This window comes from Cynocephalus volans, chromosome 1 (assembly GCF_027409185.1).
Source record: "Cynocephalus volans isolate mCynVol1 chromosome 1, mCynVol1.pri, whole genome shotgun sequence".
Classification (NCBI taxonomy): domain Eukaryota; kingdom Metazoa; phylum Chordata; class Mammalia; order Dermoptera; family Cynocephalidae; genus Cynocephalus; species Cynocephalus volans.
In genome coordinates this window covers 290,094,736-290,116,109 of record NC_084460.1, presented here as the reverse complement: position 1 = coordinate 290,116,109, position 21,374 = coordinate 290,094,736, and the positions used below count along the sequence as shown (strand labels likewise).

At 34.0% G+C, this 21,374-nt stretch overlaps 1 protein-coding gene across 8 annotated transcripts in view; it reads right to left on the bottom strand.

Moving 5' to 3' along the window:
• Nucleotides 1–4,332: 4,332 nt before the first annotated feature.
• MFF (mitochondrial fission factor) overlaps nt 4,333–21,374 on the bottom strand; it is a 29,503-nt gene continuing 12,461 nt past the window's right edge. For 2 of the 8 annotated variants that reach the window (XM_063097066.1, XM_063097089.1), the window contains 7 exons: nt 20,692–20,780; nt 17,953–18,027; nt 14,646–14,804; nt 11,077–11,109; nt 9,503–9,559; nt 6,580–6,664; nt 4,337–5,258 (listed from right to left, as the gene is read on the bottom strand). In XM_063097066.1, coding sequence (XP_062953136.1) covers nt 5,127–5,258; nt 6,580–6,664; nt 9,503–9,559; nt 11,077–11,109; nt 14,646–14,804; nt 17,953–18,027; nt 20,692–20,780 — 630 coding nt within the window. In that variant the 3' untranslated portion in view covers nt 4,337–5,126. Of the gene's footprint in view, nt 5,259–6,579; nt 6,665–9,502; nt 9,560–11,076; nt 11,110–14,645; nt 14,805–17,952; nt 18,028–20,691; nt 20,781–21,374 lie in introns of all 8 variants that reach the window. The other 6 variants (XM_063097084.1, XM_063097076.1, XM_063097095.1 and 3 more) reach the window with 6 other exon arrangements.

The following is a 21,374-nucleotide window of genomic DNA, read 5'->3' as shown; positions in this document are numbered from 1 at the left end:
TTTTACATATAATGCATGTTGTAAATGCATCACATGCTTTCACATGGAAAGGAAAAATCATTAGTGGTTGACTCTGGGGAGAAGTGGAAAGGCGCTTTCCATTTGTTTTTTATTTTTCTGTTCTTCTGTGCTATTAGAATTTTCCAACTCTATATTCTTGTGTGGAGAGAGAGAAGGAAAGGGAGAATGGGAGCAGGAGGGAGGGAGGATGACAAGGAACAGAAGTCATCGGGAAGTGAAAGTACGGGACCATTGCATTGTATTTTGTTATATTTTAAAGAGGATAAATATATAACGTGAATGTAACGAGTCTTTAAACCTAATTCCCAGCTTGCAAGGGGAAGAAACAGACAAATCCAAAAGTTGGACAGTAAACAGAATAGCCTCTTCTTTTCAACAAGAGAATATCAAAGGAAAAGAAAAAAGGTGGGCTGGATTGAGGGAACTGTTCTAGATTAAGAGAACAAAGAGATGTGTTTCTACTAAATGCATTATGTGGACCTTCTTAGGGATAATTGGAGGAAACATGTACAAGAATTGGGTTAGATGATATTAATGAATTGTTAATTTTGTAAGGTCTGATAGTGGTTTTATGGTTATTTAAGAAAATGTACTTTTTTTTTTTTTTTTAGAAATGTGTATTTGTATGTTCAGGGGAAAATGTCATGTTTTTAAAATACTTTGTCAGAAAAAATGAAGCAATGGAAAAATATGCATTGTTATAGGTGCCTGGCAATTCATTATACTCTTCTATTTTCCTATGTTTACATTTTTCATAATAATAATTAAAAGACAATACAAAAAAAATCAGTCTTTCAAAAGCTGGTTTCTATATATGTCAATCTTTAAAAGGTAGGTTAACCAAGTGTATTTACCATATTAAAATGATGTAAAACAGACAAAACTAAAATCCTACAATTTCTGAATGCTATCATTCCTGCATTTTATTTCAATTGCTTTTTAAATGTTCACTGGGCTTAATGTTCTACAATATCTATATCACAGCTGCCCAGATAGATTAGTAACATCCAAAATTTATAAGCCTTTTTTTTCTGAATCCATTCACTATATAAGGACATTCTGCCTATACCCGTACCATACTTATTTATCCTTAAGGCCTACCTTAAATATCTCCCAGTTGAGGAAGTCTTCCCAGTGTGCATGGTTCCGATAAACTAAGTTAGCACTTACCCAAGCCACTATTATCATACCCGTCACAATGTAACATAATGTTTTTATCTTGACTGTCACTACAGAATTTCAGAGAACAGGGACCACATCCTTCTCATCCATTTGGTCCTCGGCCCTTCCCAACTCCAGGTCCTTAGCAAGGCCTCTCCTCTCCCCACACCCAGCCCCAACCTCCTACCCCTGCCTTTTCTCTGGCTGAGTCCTCTGTCCTTCAGATTTCAGCACAACTACCACTTTTTCTGAGAGGCTGTCCCCAACCACCTAATGAGAAGTGGGTTCACTCTCTCCTTTAGCATGCATTTACAGCATTTACCACAATGGCAATCTCATTTTCATATGTGCTTGCTTCTTAAATTTCACTGTTCCCCATAAGACCACAAGCTCCACGGGTACAGAGACATGTTTCTTTTATTCACTCCTGGTATAATCAGCACCTAGCAAAGTACCTGGTACAAAGAAGGGCCATCATAAGTATTTGGTTGAATGAACCAATAAATGCTTTCTTCAGTGCCCAGCTTTTAGTGGAGACTCAAGGTTTATTAAATGAGTGTTAAACTGCTATTAGCCATGAAATTAAAACGCAGGTAAAATAAATGACAGCTCACTGTACTTGAGTGAAGAATACAAGGGTCAGTGATAGTGCTTAAAATGTTCTCATCACCCTGCAAATGGGAGAGAAATGACTCCAGTTCTCAAGAGGGTCAGAAGAGACAGAGACTTAAGTCTCCCTTTTCAGGAGGCAAAAGAAAGGATGGTTGGCAGTAGCACAATCAGCTGAAATAGCTGCTAAGTTATTTCTTCACTATTTTATGAAACTGCTGCCATGGATTAAATGTCTAAAGCCTATGGGCCACCTGTGGTTAGTGTCTTTTGGAGGCATGCCATCTCTGATGAGGCACCAACACTTGCAAATGCATGTCTGCACACATATGAGCCTGTGTACCCACCCCCCAATGCACTTTCACTCTCAAACCCCAAGTCAATCTCATTTTGGAATCTACACTTTTATTTTTTACTTATCTGCTGTCTAAAACTCTCTCATCTCCCCATCCTTTAGCACATATCTCAAGTCCTTTTCTGTAATAAAATTGATTTTATAATTCTCTAACTCTTTAATAAAGCTTTAACACCCCCCGCCCCCCCACCCCATAATCTGTCAACTCCTTAAGAGCAGGGCCCATGGCATATCTTCTGTAACTGCTTAGTTCTTAGGTTGGTATGGTATGTGCACAAAGAAGTCTCTACTTATTGAGATGATAATACCTTATGAGCAAAAGAACACTGATGACTAATTAAACATTTCTGAACTTGAAGCCCAGAAAAACGATTCAATTCTTAACTGTCAAATACAGTTAAGAAACTGGAAAACAGACATTCATGCAGGAAAGGAAGGAAAGCTCTTTTGAAAATACACTACTTTCACAAAATTATCCCTTGAAATGTAAACGACCTGCAAATGTTCCGACAAGTATTCCTAGAAGTGGATATCCAGAATCTTTTTCTTCATTCTCTTGTTAAAATCCTATACAATCATCCCTCGGTGTCCACGGATCATTAGTTCCAGGACCTCCAATGGATCCAAAATATATGGATGGTGAAGTCCCTTACATAAAATGGGGTAGTATTTGCATATAACCTATACGGATCCTCCCGTATACTTTGAATCATCTCTAGATCACTTATAATACCTGATACACTATAAATGCTATGTAAGTAGTTGTTACACTGTTACATTGTTTAGGGAATAATGACAAGAAAAATATATCTGCACATGTTCCGTGCAGACACAATCGTTTCCCCCCTGAATATTTTCAATCCCCAGTTGGTTGAACCCATGGATGCGGAACCTGAGGATAAGGAGGGCTGACCGTATATATCTACAAGGTTCAGCTCAAATATCTCTTAGAGGTATTTCCTGATTAACCTAACCAAGAATGAATTTGTTCCTCTCAACTCTGAAACGCTTCTTTACACTGATTAACAACTTAGGGGCAGCAGACTGGTGTAACAGAGAGAGCTTGGCTTTGCAGTTAAAGAGGTTCAAGCTCTTCTACTTCCAGATACGTGACAAGGTCAAGAAAGGCATGTTTCTTTGTTGTCCCCTTTTGCACGGTAAATAGATTTCTCACTCATCTTTCCACTGAAGAAGTAGTTTTGGGCGGTCCCAGCTTCATTCATGAGTTTCCTGTTATAGTTAGTGCCTGTCCAGGGTAGAGAATTCTGTCCTCTGCCCTTTGCACAACCATTAAGGGAGAAAGCTACAGGTCTCTGGTATTTGGTAAAAATTATCAGGGAGAATGAGAGCTTTTGCACTTATCTCCCCAAATTCCTACTTTTATTTCATTTTTGGCCTTTGTGGAATCCTTTTCATGCCTGTTTAGCAAAAGAGGTGATACTTTTATCCATCATTTTGTTTTTGTGGTTTCAACTGGGAAGATCGCTCACAGAAACAACCTTGTGGTATATACTTCACAAAGTACTACAGAAAGTACGTGGAAAAATAGAATTAAAAGGTAATATGAATCCACGAACTTTTGGAAGCACCCTCGTGTATGAAGCTAGAATTAATATAATTGCACCATTAGGATATTACCAAAAGTCAGAATACTTCCACAGACAAAAAAAAAAACATTGTCATCAAACTCATGATAAACCTAAGTACAGAGTAGAATCTTCCTCCTAATATTTTTTGGAGGAATGAGGGAGAAGCAAGAACAGAAACATCAAATCTACCTATATCTAAGGAATTTCCCTCAATTGCCTTTCCTAAACTTCACTGCCTTGGTAGAAAGACACTAAGATGTGTGGAGAATATTGCACCTCACTGATTTCTACCTGTTTCTAAACCGAAAAAGGGAAAATGAAAATTTTGAGAACTGCAGGTGCCCAGGACTTGGTTTCATTGGTGTGTTTAATTCTCACGAGTTAGTACAATAGCAAGTAAGTACCACAATGGAAAAAGCGTACACAACTCAAGGTATTTTAATCTGATACTGCAAATAGAAAACCACCTACAACGCAACCAACGCCCACCCTTACCAGGGTGAAGATCTGAAAGAAAGCAAAGTAGGCTCTTGCTACCTGCTCAGTCAACTACGTTACTTGCTCCTGAGATGAGAAGACTCACATAAGGTAACACAATACAGAATTTAGCTCACAGAGCAGTATGAGGAAATAAAATCTTTCAAAAGACAAATATTGCTTTAGTTGACAGTTTATTAAATACACTACACCGGTACCTTATTCTGTAGTTTTTGAAATTATTCACACATGGATTCAGTAAAAACATACTTTATAGAAAACGGTCTGCAAAACTAAAATGAAAATAAGAACGTACATATTGCACACATATTAGATAAGCTGCTGAAATGTTAGGAATTATTTTAATTTAATCTGTACAGGTGCTTAATGAAGGTGATCATAAAATATTAGGTGGCTTGATTTTCTTAAATCTGGCACCAGACCATGACTTCAAAAGTGTTAATGTTGAAATGTGGATGCAAAAATGTCTATTAACAAAACTGCTTAATCTAACTGTTTGAGAAACATGACAAAATATTGTTTTTCTTTTAGAGATACTTTTCTAAATCCATTCTCTATGCACTCTCTCTCTCATTCAGAGAATTAGTTGTGTAGACTGACGAGGCAAAAAATCAATTCTTTTTAGAAAACAAACTAGAGCCTATTTACAAAACATGCAAAGAGAGAATTTTAAATAGGTGTTACTACAGAACTGGTAAAAGTGAATACAGCTGAGTGACAGAAAGTACCTTTACTTCTACAAATACAGGTCCTTCCCCCCTACTTTCTGGAAGAAATACATTTTTAGGGCATGGACTATAAAATGGCATACAATGCAAAGACAAACAAAGAAGTTTTCAAATCTTTTATATTTCCAGCTGTTGAGCCAGTATTTTTGAGAGCTGAGGTTACCTCTAGCGTCGAAACCAGAGCCAGCTATTAAGCAGCCAGAATGCTACAGTAATTGAATACATGACCATTTCTCTTTTAGCACGTTCTTTGTTCTCCTCTTCTAGAAGCTGTAGACGCCTATTTAGTTTGATTATCTAAGTGGAAAACAAACAAAAAATACAAAATAGAAGGTTTAATACATAGAGCAATCAGGTTCTTATAAAGCAGTATAATAACTTGACAAAAAAATTATTACAAACAAACATGGGAAGTTTCATTTGGAGCAAAATAAACTAACACAACTACATATAGAAAAAATGTTACTCATGACACTTCCAATTCACTCAAATACCCATCCCCCATTCATTTCTCCAAATTTCTAAGTTAGAGTATATTTCCTTCCTTACTTTACCAGATTGTGAGATGAAGAAACCATTGCGTCAGAAACTTTTCTACCAAAATATTGCTATTCTTCTCTACCAGAATATTGCTAGTCTTTTCTACTGTTTTACCATATTGCTATTCTGGTAGAAAAGACTAAGTATACATTTAGGTAGGCTTACCACAGCAGAAAGAATAAGGGACTCCTGTCCCTTTCTGTGCCTCTTCTATGAGCTTCTTGTCATTCAGCCTCAGCTGTTCATCTTTAACCTGTTATAACTACCTTCTCTGTCCACCTCTGTGAGTCACCACAAGGGTCCTATAAAATAACCTATAGTAGTGGGCCCCGTGACATGCTGCCCAGACCCCTCAGCTCTGAAAGGCTGCTAGAAATGTTGTTGGTTGACAGCATCGTCCTCGGCTGTTGGTCCTCACTGCGAATAACCCTGGGCTGAACAACTGCCTTGCCTAACCTCATGCTCCCCTATTGATCCCTACTTAAAAATACTTTATTTCATCCAATTTCCCTCTACATCTATTCGGTATAGACACAATGAGGACACCAAATATGCCATCCCCACATGTGTGTACGTTTGTTTGATTCTAGAGGTTGTGGGGGTACATATTAAAACTACGCATATGTAACTGCAGTTCCAAGATAGGACTTATTACAGAGTACAAGAAATGTGTATATAAAGACACTATGCAAACTGAAAGCACTGGCTTCCAAAACAGAGCTAATTAAACAAAGTAACAGAAGTCCCCAAAGTGATTATTCCACATTTCAAATGCCTTGAACAAGCAATTTGTCTGTACTGGTTTGCTAAAACGTCAAGATTTTTTGTTATTGGCCAGAATTACATCAATCCATCTTGGTAATACTGTTTTATGCTGATCAAAACATGTAAATGGTGGCTTTATATAACTTTAATCAAAATGGGTTAAATCAATTATGGTTTACTAAATAGTTTCACAGATAAAATGTCAATTCATGGGTTCCACTGGAGAAAAACATGATTAAATGTTGTGAATTATCACTTTAAAATATTATATGACTATAACTTGGGATTATATCTTATTCGGTACATTAACTACCTGCCGTCTTAATGAAGCTGCATCTACAAGAGTCATGTCATCTGATGTTCCTTCGATTGATGCATCTATATTTGAAATGCCATACCTAGCAGAAAAGAAATAAAAAATATGTTAATATTAAAATAGAAATAAGAGTAGCTGGCAAACCATGTGATGTATGTGTTGTATAATGCTCTAAGAAACATTCAAATGACTGGTATTGAACAATATGAATTACTGAAATATTTTTACCACCTGAATTACTAACAAAGGAAAGAAAAAAGCTTAAGATGACAAATATCTACAATACTAGGAAAGTGTACTGAAACTTTGAGAGATGAGAAGAAACCCTAACTCAAGATATAAGCAGAAAATTTTCAAGCCAGAGGGACTGGCAATGCTAAAAAGAATTCCTGGCTGAAAAGGTTTGAGAGCTACTGCTCTAGGATATTAACGTACAATTCTTACACAAACTTATGTCCATATACAGTTCCAAAGGCAGACACTCATTGGCAGAGAACGCAAAGCAGACTAAGTCTAATTGAAAAAAGAAAAAAAAATGGATCATTTTTTATTTCTCCTCCTCTTCTTACTGCCTCTTCTCTTGCTATTTCTACTCTTATTTCCAATCACTTACTCTGTATTGTATTCTCCCATAGAAGCAATAATAAAATCTCCTGAATACGTTTTGCTACTACATTTAGATCCAGAATTATTCCATAATAATTGTGTATAAAACAATAACACAAGAAGACCACTAAGACAAAATCCAGGGAAAGCACATTAAAAAGTACTTTTTGTTCAAATGCAGTTACTTCTGAAAGGGCACTGATTTTTAAATGAATGACAATAAATTTCTGAAAAACAAATACAAATGCCACTTCTTCCCTTTACTTGGACGTCCACAATTTAAAATTTAATAGCTTTATTGAGATATAATTTAGATATAATTCATTTCACATGTATATCTATTTTATATCCTATATGGTTATTTCAGTAAAATGACATAGTAACTTTTCTGAATGAGCAGGATATAATTTAATTAAATTAAAAGTTACTCCTATGTAAACTACAGAGTTGGCATATAATATTCCCAGCAAGTCCCCATTACAAAAAGCACATTACCACACAAAAGGATATGAAGTGGAATTATATTTTTCATCCAGACATGTTAAAGACAAGTGCATTCAGAAAATCCTTGTGTTTCAAATGTTGTTGAAAATAATCCAAAAACACTTTAACATAGTATGTAAAACAGAATTTAAGTAAAAGATGGTATATACTGACTATAATCTACAACTATCTCTAAATGTTCCTTTTACAGCTAAAGTATTTGCTTTCCCATTAACTGTCCCTTTCTTCATGGGAACAGAGTAAATATCCCGGAATACTGGAAAGTCAGTGAAGTGAACTTCTTAGCATATGCTAGAACTATCGGTTTACAAACATCTGAGTTAATTATTCTTTTGAACATTAAAACACAATTATTAAATGATTAGTGGAAAAAATAAGGGCTGAAGATTGCTCTTTGCTACATTTTATCCTCAGCATAAAACTCTATTTCCCTGAGGTTGCATATGAAATAAATGATTGGGAGGGAAAAATCAAACATTAGAAGCAATTGCCTCACAGGTAAAGGGACCTGGACTGAACACAGACAATGAAATGTAGATAATAGAGATTACTCAAAATTTACATCTTAAATTTAACTAGGGTTTTAGAAAACTGTAAAGGAAACTTTAACTTGCAAAGAAATAAGGATATAGCAAAAAGACTTTACCTATATAATTCAATTTAAAACAAAAACAAATATTACTTTACAATGTGTTTTAAACCAAAACCTGTATTTACCAGAACTAAAAACTCTATAAGAAATGCTATGTCAGACTATTGGCTGAAAATGCTTTCGCAGAAAGATAAAAGGATCACAAACTTAACAGAAAAATACAAGAGAAAACTACAATGAATTGAATTAAGATTCTAAAAAGAAACGAGTCATCAGAGTGGTCAGGGACCACCAATGGCACCCTTTTAAATTTCTCCATCACAAATTCAGTATTAATGAAAAACTAACGTTTTCCCTTTTCTCTTGCTTAAATGATACGTGGCAGTTTGTTTTCATCATAGAAATAATGCTGCCAGGCTTAAACTTACTGCTACAGATAATATATTTCTGCTTAAATAAACAAATTTGGCTCTGAAAAAATTACAGCAATAAGCACTTGTGAATACCAAGCACTTTTACTTTTGTTTTTCCAGAAGATGGGAAAACTAAATGGGGATTTTGACACTTGAGAACCTTAAGTGTTCGCATGTGCCATTCTACCTGCATGACAGGGAGAGATCATTACTCAGGCTAAGTGATTCTGAAAGTGTGGAAAGGGCAAAAATAACAGAGGAAGGTTTAAATATCAACAGACGATAAAAACACTTAAAACTAAATTCTCTTTCTAAATGTTCAATTTCCTGAACAGTCCTGTTGTCAATGCTGATTTCTCCCAATTTAAGATGATGCCTTACAGACAGGTTTATCTACACACTGAAAGTGACGTTACAGATAACTAACAACTAAAAAAGAAATGCTGGACAGAGAACCTAGGCAACAATTAAAACAATGTACAAAATACATGATTTAAGATTATTTTTTCTGTGTTTTAGCATGTTCTCCCATAAGCTATTAAAACGGTATCTAAATAAAATGTCTCAGATGTCACATCATACCATATCATAATTATTAAACGTTTTCTTCCCTCATAGTCTAGCGGTCAAATGTCATGACTAATCAGACTCATTGTTCTTGGAGAAGAGCAGGATGTACTCATCAAGAAAAGCTGTAGAAGCTCCAGCTATAACATAGAGGCATGGCTACTACATGCATTACGTCCCGCAAAACACAAATTCCGTCAACCATTTACCCTGGTAATTAGAAAGACTCAAAATTTACCTGACGTCATGATGAGGATTAGAAGTGGCGGCAGCAGACCCACCACGCAACACAGGTCTAAGGCAGGTTTTTGCGGGAGAAGGCACAAGACAGTCAGGAAACAGAGAAGTAATAAAATAAAAGCAAAAACAAGACAAATAAATGTCAAATAGGATTATATTGTATGTTATGATACAATATAATATCTCTCAAATACTTTAAAATCTTTGTTTCATATGTCTTGCATTTCATGATTTTCATAAATTTAACAGTCTACAATTTATTAAAGAAACAAGGGGAATCTATATGGATGTGACAAAATAGCACCAACATATAAAATAATTCTTTTTGGTGCTTATACTTTATGGAATTCAAGACAGAGAATAATTCTGTTTAAAAAGTGTAATTCCTCTCTTCTAGTTGGAAAAAAAAATCACTAGCAACTTTTAAAGCATGTCAAGAACCAGTTAGTAGCACCTGCATGATCATGGTTGCTCATCTGATAGCAACAGCTCTATCTCAAAAACTATAAATTTCAAGAAACTCCCATTCCCCACAATTCCTTTCCTCCCACCTTATTAATTCTGATTAGTGCCTGATGTATCAATGTAGCAGTGTCTCATTGAAACCCTCAGCTCTCCAGAGCAGAAATACAAGTGTCAGTTCTGGAGCTGAAACATCAGGGGACAGGCTATAGTGCATTAAAGGAAGTGCAATCAAATATGTAAGTGAGTCTGATCTTGAGACAACCAGGAGTGACACACAGGGCTGCTGAACATGAAGGTTAATGTGCACTGGAAAACTTTGTGGGGATTTTCACTCATTCTCAAATTCAGTAATACAATTTTTCTACCTAGATAAGCAAGCAGTACCCTTTCTAATAAATTTTATGTTTTAAAATCGAAAAACAAAAGGTCTATGTGTACACTGGCCAATTCCCGCACAAATAATAAGCAATATGTCCATATGAGGATTTTAGAAATTATTAAATCCTATTTTGCATGTCTTATTCTCTAAGTATCTAATCAGGTTTGCCTAAATTTATGTATCAAGGCTATACGTAATTACAGCAAATGTTTAAAACCAAATGCACTGATTTTTTCCCTGTAAATTGACACAGTTGTAGAACTTTAGCTATAGTACAAGTCACTATTTTCTGACAAGCCAATATACACAGTTTTAATATACAGAGTTTTTAATATTTAGCTTCTACGTGTCCTAAAGGTGCTACCTGTGTTTGAAGAAATTTCTGGAGCCTAGAGGACAGAAGATTCAGAAACTTTTGGGGAAGACATGTTTGACTTTTATTTGGGGGGCTAAGGAACACTGAGAAATCACATACGCTTGAGAAAGGGTTTAAACTCATCCCATCCTACTAACATATTTACTCTGTGGTATTAGGAAACTGTTACCTAACTACAATCTTAAATTACACCAACATGGGAATGGTTAACTAAATGAAGCCACTGCTGTGTGCTTCCTGAAACCTTTTTTAAAACGCATACTAATACGTTCAAATAAATCTGCCATATTCGACATATTCCACCACAGAGATTTCCCTTTTATAATGCAGAGCCAGAAAATAATACAGTTACCTTTCACAACGTATTTCATTTTGTCTTCTCACACTGGCAATTGACACATATAATATAAAATAAATCAGACAGGTATTTGACAAAGTTAGAAACTTCATTCAAGTACCACTTTCTACCATAAGTATGATTTAGTACATAAAAGAAATCTTTTCAACAGTATGTTTTGTAATTAGAGTAGCAAAAGGGAAGGTAATCCAAGGCTATCAAATTCCAGTATTAACTTGTACATTGACATTTTTGAGTATTATATAGTCTGACTTTAAAGAATATGTGTTTTTTTTTATATAAAAATGTTAACTGCTGCAATAAATAAACAGTCTGATTGCAGGACCAGGAATCACACATTTTTTAAAAAAGCAAAATTACAAATAACAAACATTGCATCAACTGAAACTTTGAATTTCTAAGTCTTCCAAGTTATGTATTTATAAGGATACTAGCCAAAAATATAAATTATCCAAACATTCGCTTCCTATTCTATTCTCTCAAAGCTAGTACACTCTGGTAAGGAAAAACTATAAAAATAATCAAGCTCCTCCTAAAAATGAAACTTAAGTATGACTCATCTATCAATACTTAAATAATGTTCTTGCACAGAAACTAAGTTTCTTTTTAAAAAATTAATATTTTACATTGGAAAATGAGATATATAGATCTAACAGACGTAGGAAGAGATGGGCATTTCCTAACCAGCAGAGGATCAAATCATAAGAGCATTTTAAATCCCACTGCCACTAAGTAAAGAACACACCTGATGCTTGTCCCAGGTGTTTTGGTAAATTTTAAATCTATCAATTTTCCAAATGTACAGAACTGTACCTAGGATTTAACTGGGTTTTCATGTTGAGTTTGTTTTAGATCATCTAAGTTCTTGTAAGAAAAACAAAATGTAGTACATAAATCTTTTGACAGTGCCCCTTGAAGTATAAACTAACAATAGTTCTTATGTCAAGCAACTGTGAATCTCCATCATTTTATAACGATAAACCAGGCAGAAAGCTTTTTGTGTCTTTCTGCATAATAGTTCTCCCTTAAATTAATTACACCTACTGCAATGGCATAAGATGAAAGACCACATATTGGATTAGCATAACAGCAAAGAGTAATAAAATAAAGGAAAAAATAATGTACAGAGCAAGGAACATAAAAGCACCTAAAATTTCATAAGCCATATTATTTTCTAATCATGCAAGTAACATTATCCAAATTTCACATTCCTATTTTTTATGTCTGAAAAGTCATGTTAGATATTTCTCATTGTAGAAATAAAAACTGATTTGGCACTTAAAATTCTGATAAAAACTTGCTCAACATTTAGATCATAAGAGATTTGAATACAACCTAAAGAAACTCTTAATAACCCTCCAGGCTCAAAGGTAACAAGTAATGGTGTACATCGAGGAGTAAAGTATTATTAATTCCTTTATGAATTTTAAAAATGTTATGTAAGTAAGAAAATTTCCTTCCCAGAAAAGGGATTTTAAAAGTTACCAATTATTACAATGTAAAAAAAATAAAATTTGACTTCAAAAAAGTTTTTCATAACAGAAGACTACAAAGTAAAGTTTACATGAGTAAGATTTCTGATTTTGTATGCCTGAACTTGAGGCAAAATTTTTTTCACCATAGAGGAAAAAAACCCTCATTTTTGTAAGTTCTGTATCACTGAACTGCCTATGTGTTGGTGGGAGGGGTGGAACAAATAATTTGAATGTACTGGGACTTTGTCATCTAGCTATTATTTAATCTACACAGGATTTAGAAATATCGCTTTCAGGTATTTTCACTATGATAGATTTGATGTAATATCAAATATTACATCAAATAATAGTCTGACCCAATAATCTGGCCTCTTCTAAGAAACTGGTGTAATTAAGAAGGTAAAGAGGAGGATACCTGGCACAGAATAAATCTGTTTTAAGGAGGGAGAAGAAAACAGGCCTTTGTAAATATTAGTTTTTAAGTGCCAGATACTCTATAACCAATACATTTTGAAGGAATTCCTACCACACTAAATAAATAATTTAAGGCCATTATCCCCATATCTTAAATAAAAGTGAGGGCGGGGAGGAGATTCTTCACAAGAATCCAGAAAAAAAGCTGGGTATTATCCCTCCCTCTCCCCTTTTTTACACAGATGAGGAAAACAAGGCCCAGAGAATCAAGGCAGTTTGTTCAAGGCCATCAGGTAGCTATTGAGTGGGTGGATCAAGACTGAATCTGACTGACCTCCTGAATCCATGCTTTTTCTTCTGAACCTAACTGCTCTTAAAGCTTCCAAACATCCCAGGGTGGACTGTGAAGCTTCAAAGAACATAAAAAGGACTTTAAACCCTCGGGGAAAAACAAGCAAATAAAAAACATATATATATATATATATATATATGTATATACACACACACACACATAAATACACATGTATATATAACCCCTCCTGCTCCACCCCTGCCCCCCACCAACGCCATGAGCATTCTCTTTAAGTTCTTTTTAGTACAGCTTCAAGTTCTTGGGTCCAAATGCATATTATTACATTGACCCTGGGGAGGCTTAGAAAGACCATGGTTTCAACACTGGTAGCAGTATGAAAAGTGCAACACCTGGGGCCTGTGTGAAAATTAAAAGCACTCAACAAGAAAAAGTTTATTCAGAGCAAGCCAGAAGACATATCAGTTCCTAAGGTAAGAAACAAGGTTTACGGGAAGGGCCAGCTTAATTTACTGGGAATTCTTCAAAACGTAAAAATTAACAGTCCAATAAAATGATAATGAAAATTCAAACACTGACTCTCAGGAACCACTAATAAATGCTCAGAGTTGAAATAAAACTGACTGTACCTTTCCCACACTATGCCAAAAAAGCTCCCCGAATTTCGACCTTTTATTACACTATGTAGTAATAAAGCAAGAACAAAAAGTATTTGAAATAAGTGCAAAAAAATTATTTGTATAAACAAGTATAATTATACTACCAATAATTTTACTTGGAGACATTTCAAAGTGAGATAAGTTGTACTGAAAAATATCAGCATTGTCAAAAAGATAGTAGCACATGGGATTTCCAATACAAGCCTAGAAATCCATAGCTAAGAGGAAAAGAGAAAAAACATCCTGGTAGTTACACTGACATCACCTTCTCAGATCTGCTGTATTAATCCAGTCATATTAGTATCATAAATGATTAAATCAAAAGACTTACTGAAGAAAACAAGTATGCTGCAGTCCAACATCCCACACTCAATCAAACAATATCTCTCAGCATATCCCCAAATGGAATCAAGTACTTAGAATAGGTCAGTAAAACCTTTGGAAAAAATCATTACAATTCCTGTGTATAGTTAGTAACTAACCACTCTCCCAAACTGAAGGAAAGCTAATGCAATCTTGTGAAATGTGAATTTTGGACAATAATTTCAAATGAAAAGAAAGCAAAGCAAAGCAAGCTGTTTCAGACCACTGCATCTTAGAAAGAGACTAGAAAGTACAAACATAAAAGGAAGACACCACATTCCACTAAATAAGGAGCCAAAAAATATATAACAAAGCTGGCAAGAGTCACTGATGGCTAATCACCTGCGATTTTCATCCAGCACATCCAAGATCTGCTGGTAAGCCCTACGAGTAGAAGACTGGATAAGCGACAAAATGCCACGAGCAGAGGAAAGATTAGCTCCATCTTCAGGTAACATACGGGGAGGACAGACCCGAGCCTGTTGTGGTGATGGTGTCACACTGTTCAGAAAAGCGCAGCAAATGAAGAGAAAAACACTCAAGTCAGATTTTTATAAAACTTCAGCTGAACAGTTTTCATTTTAGTTTTCTTGCCCCCTTTTCCCACCCTTCATTCTCCCCTAAGAACACAGTCAAACCAAAGAAGTTAATAAATATTATGAATTGTTTTCAAAAACCAGCTACAATGTAGCACTTGTAACTCTGCAACCCTAAACATCGAAATAAACAAACTGAATATGAAAGAACAACTGTGGGGAGTGAAGACAACTGTAAGCAGTGAATATGTTCAACCCCTAGCTTTGGAGAAGCAGCATTCTTTATTTAGTGTATATATTCCAATCCAGTAAAGCAAACCTCTAAGGAACAACACTGCATTCATCTTATGAGTGATCAGAAGAGTAGGACGGAGTTCTGGTATATGGGGGTCAAAGTTTAAACACATGAATCAGGATTCCATGAAAATGCCAATTCAATAACTTCACAAAGACAATGAAGCAAGCTGAGTTATGATGAGTAAATTACACTAAAGATGAATTAAAGTCTCCAAAAACTGTAACAAAGCATTTTGATTGTTTAATTATAGTAAAACATATGTTCTCTAGCTAAATGACTAAAACATAAAATTATCCTAATTCTTTGACTACAGTGAAAGAAGGCAAGGACACTTCTTAAATTAACAAGACGGCTGATAAACAACCATTGCAGGACCTCTCAGTAACAGTAATCTTAATCATTCTTTCACGTGTGAGCTGAGATGCATAATTTCTTTTGGCTCCAATGCCAGTGCTTCCAGAGAGCTGAACACATTTGAATGAAGCAACTTTTACAGTTGTAACCTAAACTCTTAAGATCCATGTATTTTCAGAAAGTTGTTTAATGTTAGAGCATGATTAGCATTTGGTTTGTCACAATAAAAGGACTATGATACTGGGATGAAGGCTCAACATTTTTAATGTCAGGACAAAACACATTAGGCTAAACTTCATCCTTGTGTATTATGTCCCAAAGAATAAAAGCAGAGCAGATGGTGAACAAGTGAAAAGAGAAACTCTTTTATTTTGACAGTGTAATATTTTCTAACTTATTTTGTTTGGAAATCACAAAGTAGGTGGTATCATTTTTGAAAGGACAGTTATTGTTATCTAATAGTATTCCCAGGGTCCCAGAAAATTAAAAACCAAAATCTTCTCCATAATTCTGTGAACAAATTTCAATGTCTTGATGATCCAAAGAGAGGTAAATAAATACAAAAACCATGTTTTACTTAGAAGAGAAAGATCTAAATCACATCTTGGCATACTGAGCACTTACTCTGTTAAGGCTGATTCAACATAGGAATTAGGCCCAATGATGTCAAGATAAACTCAAATTTTCAGATACAGTCTCATGGCTAGTGACCCTAAACATCTGTCCAGAGACTAAAATCCTTCTGGAATATACATAAGACAATGTATCAACTGACCCGTGGTACTTGGCAAAACCCATACTGAGCATCCTAGAAGAATTTTTTAAAAACAGCATATCTGGGATATGTTGGCCACTTTTGACAGTATATATATAGACTAAATGCCTTTGATTGTTGACATTAATTTCTACCTACAGATGAACTGAATGATTACATCATAAGATGTCCAAAACTATCTTAATAATTAAATTCAATAAATAATTTTGCAGTTCTTCTTCTTTTTAAAAAGAATTTACAGTCTTTTAAGTGTGCTTACAAATAAATTTAAGATGAAAAAAGAATAAGTCCCATTTTAGCAATCAGTCTGACACAAGTTGGAATGTCTTCTACTGATAACAACTGTGAAGGGAAACAGAGCTTTTAGAGCTGGGTTTCATCTCTGTCCACTCATGTACCCAACCAAGGTTTCGTGACGTTTTATTTTTGTTGTTTTGACAAGTGAACTATTGTGAAAAATACAAAAGTAAACATACTGCAAAGGAACTAAGAAGATTATTTAAGCAGACATCATAACATTAGTTATTTAATAAAAATGCACTTTGATGACAAATTGATCCTATTAATGTTATACAACAGCACAATTTCAACTTTACCTTTTTTTAAATAAAAAATTAGAAAATTCTGATTAAAAGCACTGATGCTTACCATGTTATTTCATTAGTCATATCTCTACCTCATGCTTACATGAAACCTTATGAGTTAAGTAAACAACACTAGCCAGTGTCAGAACTAAAATTTAAGTTAAAATTTACTTGGCATGTCATTATTAAAAAGTAAGTTCAAAGTCAAGTACCTCTTTCCCTATGGGTTTTCATAGGAATAATGTTTCTCAAACTGTGAGGTTAACCTCTTCAGTGAGGTGCCAGCCTCTTCCAAAAAACAGTAAAGGTAAAATAGTAAAAAAGGGGAGAAAATATTTTCACTGAAACAAATTTTGTATTAATTACTCTTGGAATTTTAAATAGAGAGAAAACTTTAATTTGTTCCCACTGGCTAAGGTAATTTATTAGTTTCTAGAAGCATTAATAATGGAACCAGAATAAGAGAAAAATCATTGTCAGTGTGGTTTTTTCTGTTGCTTAAGAAACTACATTAGCTCTTAGATTCTTATATTGCACACCAAAATGTTCCCACTCACGTGAGAGATCAGTCATCCTCATACCTTATTTTGTCACACTTAAAGAATACATTTAATGATCTCAAATTAATTGTTCCATACATAATTTTAATCTATGGACTTTAAAAAAAACAACTTAAATGACAAACTACATTTAGACTCCATTTCCTTTCTGGGTCAAAATAAAACAAGAAAAAATAGTGTGTTGAAATTTGAAAAAAGATTGGGATCAATGAACTTGGTTGAGTCTATAAAGAAATAATATGCGAACCAAGGCAAAACAAAGAAAATGGACATGGATACTTGGTCCTTAGGTGGATTTTATTCTCCTTCCACCAATATACCCCAAATCATATAAAACTTCCATAATTGGTCCAATTATTTTTTCCTTAATAAAGTATATGATGACAGTTTAAGAAATCCTGAAACAGAGGTACTAAAAAGCCAAAAGTAAGAGAATTAGGGTACTGTATACCAGTTACCTGGTGAAATAGATTAGTATTAATATCAGCTCGCAAGATTAAAACAACTCCTATTTGTGAAAAGCAGAGCAGGTAAAATCTTACGTGTACTCCGGTGCAGAAATCGGTGCGTGGAACCTTGAAATTTTATTTCTTGGGGCAGAATCTGATCTGTGCCACCTTAAATAATAATTATGCTTCTTTTACATATTCAGCTTTCATAACACAAAGAAAAAGCTAGATACATGATTCTACTGGTCAGAAATCATTTTTGTGCCAGTAGCTGACAATAATCAATCCTACTGCCTCTTCAAAGTCATTAAGAAAACAAAGGCCAGCGCTCCTGTTCTTATACCCATTCACACTTCTATTCTTAATGCCACAGAATAAAATAAAGTGGAGGCAGGCAAAAGTTCATGCACAATGAGGCAAAATCAATTTCATACTACAAAGAAAAGACTAAAGTAGGTAAAGAAAGCAAGAGTGTAACAATTACTTTGGTAGGGGTAAAATATAGCTGTATTATATTAATGTTTCTTCCTCACCACACTAACAACATTGAATACATAATGTGCTCATTACACAAAATTCCTAAACTTAATAAGATGTAGACTCTTAAGAATGAATTCAATTATAAATCGTAAAATTAACAATGGCAGAAGGAAGGCAGGTAGATTACATTATAAATAAAAAGATGGTTAAGTATGTTACCATAACATGGTAACATACATAACAACTCTAATGAAAAGTATGGTTAAGTAATGTAAGCATTTCACTGTGATGATGTACAGTTAAGGATTCATGCTACTTTTACTGCCAAAAATGAGATTTTTTAAAACATAAGATTTTCAGTTTTATTAAACATCTAGAAAATGCCATTAAGGCAACCTAAAGAAAAAAAGAAAATCAAATATTTAGTTAGCACTGTTAATCTTTTCTGTTATAAGGAACTTTCATTATTGGGTAAGTACAAAAATATCTATTAACTAATCATTTCATTGGGCTGGTTTTCATACATAACAGAGCTGTTTGCTTTCTCTTCAGCTGAACTTGGCTATCAATAACATATACTTCATAAGAAAAGACAAAAGTGATGTTATACTAAAATAATCCTATTTTTATTTTATTAATAAGAAATAAAGTGACTATAGACTAAGGACTAAGCCAAATCTTTATACATGAGAAAGTTTACTAGAAACCTCTACGGCCTTAAAAAAAATATTATAAACTGAAAATAACTAAAGCCTTAGGTACATGTTAATCATTCTGATAGGGTACTAAAGATCAATGAGCTACCATAGCCATAGACTATGTAGCCTTTTCACTATTTGTATGATATATTTGGATATATTCTAGAAAAATGGATTTAATGGGCCTGCTGACATCACTGCCAACCAGATAACTTCAGGGAAACATACAATTAACCATAAAAAAATTTATATTAACAATGGTTGAACCTTTCAGATAAGTCTTCCCTGAAGAAGATATATATTCATTTTAACTCACTCTCTTTCTATATAACCCTTTAGAATAATTGTAACTACTTTAGGAGACATTTCAAGACTATCCAAGAAATCAGAGCATTAAAAGAAGAGAATGGAATTTAAACAAGGCAAGCAAATAACTTATATTGAAGTTAGAACTTCACTGACTGGTTAAAATGCCAGTGAACTTGTTCTTAAGACTCTTTCAAAGCAAGGATAAAAATACATGTTAAAAAATCCTCTTTCTACCCTGAATATTAAGCACCATACCCCATCAAAATTCCTCTGCACTCCTATATTCTTTAGTCAGGTCCAAACTAGAACTTAATATGGTTATAATTGTATTGTGCTCTGGTTGTTTTATATATATATACAAAATTAAACATTTTGCTTTTATCTACATTTGTAAGCTCGAAGAAAAGGAGATGTATCATCTCCCAGTTCTTCACAGTTCCCTAAGAAGCTAACATGATGCTGGCATCACATATGGTTCATGACGAGCTCATGAAAATTGACCAAAAAATTAAAGAGGAAGAAATATTAATTTATATAAACAATCTAAATATTAATCTTTTTAAAAAGCCACCACTGCCAATGGCTTTGAGATTTAAAATTCTGACCAGTTTTAGAGAGATGTTTTATTTGTAAAAATCCATTAATTTTAATAAAACAGTAAAAAGCTCTTCCCTGATCTAAAACATCTTATGGCAGGTTTAAGATCAGGGTGTGATAATATGACCAAATGGAAAAGAAAGGTTTAAACAAACAGTCCTTTAAACAACATACTTGCATTTTTGAAAACGAAAGAGACCTAATAATTTAACTAATAATTTAAAAAATTAGTATTAAAATCAGTATTTAAAAAATACTCCTGGAAAGTTAAAAAAAAAAAATCCACATGTCTATGCCACACTGTTTACCACGTCACATTAGAAGCAGAGCTGGAAAGGGCTGGTTCACAATCTTATAACCACCTAAGTAACTTGAAAATAGAGACATTTTATACACTGTTTTCCTTTTCTAGTTTTCAATATACACGCTAACTTTTGAAGACTGCGTATAACTAATCCCTTACATTTATCAGTTTGTTTTAAGTATACTTTATAGGAGATTTCCTAAATAACTAAATCGTACGTATAGAAGAGTACCATACATACAGAAGAGGATAATGCTACTGAAAAATTCTCACAACTAACAAAATGGTGCAAGTTTAAGACTATAAAAAGTACTAAATGTAAAATTGATATATATGTAAAACAGATTTCAAAAACTAAGGGAAGAAATTATTTAGAAAAAGCTAGATACACACTATACCAAAAAAACTTGTAAAGGAGATACAATGCTCAGTGGTTCTACTCACATAGAATCATTTCTGACCAGCTGTCCATTTTGGCGAACAGCATTTTCACTCATAGAGCGCTCTCTTTTTAGCCTGCCAACTGCACGGATCTGTTAAGGCATAAAGAAAGGGAAGGGAATATCAAATATTCTTAGTAACATGACAGCTTCTTAGTATCAAAAAAACCTTAATCCAAGGCTACTCACAAAATTTACAAAGAACATAGCCAAGAAAAAACAACCAATAATTGCTGCCAGGCATGTGTACTACAGATAGACTTGTTAAGAAACCCCTACTTATTATAATGCGGATAAACTTAGGAATTCCTACTTAAGATAAAAGCTACTTTGATTTCTTTTCAAGTATCAATCTTACTTTGAACAATTATTATTATTTGTTATAATTTATATTATATACTTATATTATTTATAAGAACTAAAAAATAATTTAAGGGCACATATATTGTTAGGAAATGGAATATATCTGTATGACAAATAAATGTTTCTGGCTTCTAGCGTTAAAACAAATTCAGATTTGGTTGGATATTTGAAAACTAGACTAAAAAAGTATCTTTCTAGCTTAATGGTTTTGGCATTCCAGAATGGTCACAATTGTCCACCCCACATGATCTTCTTCCATTAAGAGACAGTATTTATGATCCCTTCCTTGATACTGGGTGGGCTGGTGACTGCTATAGGAATGAT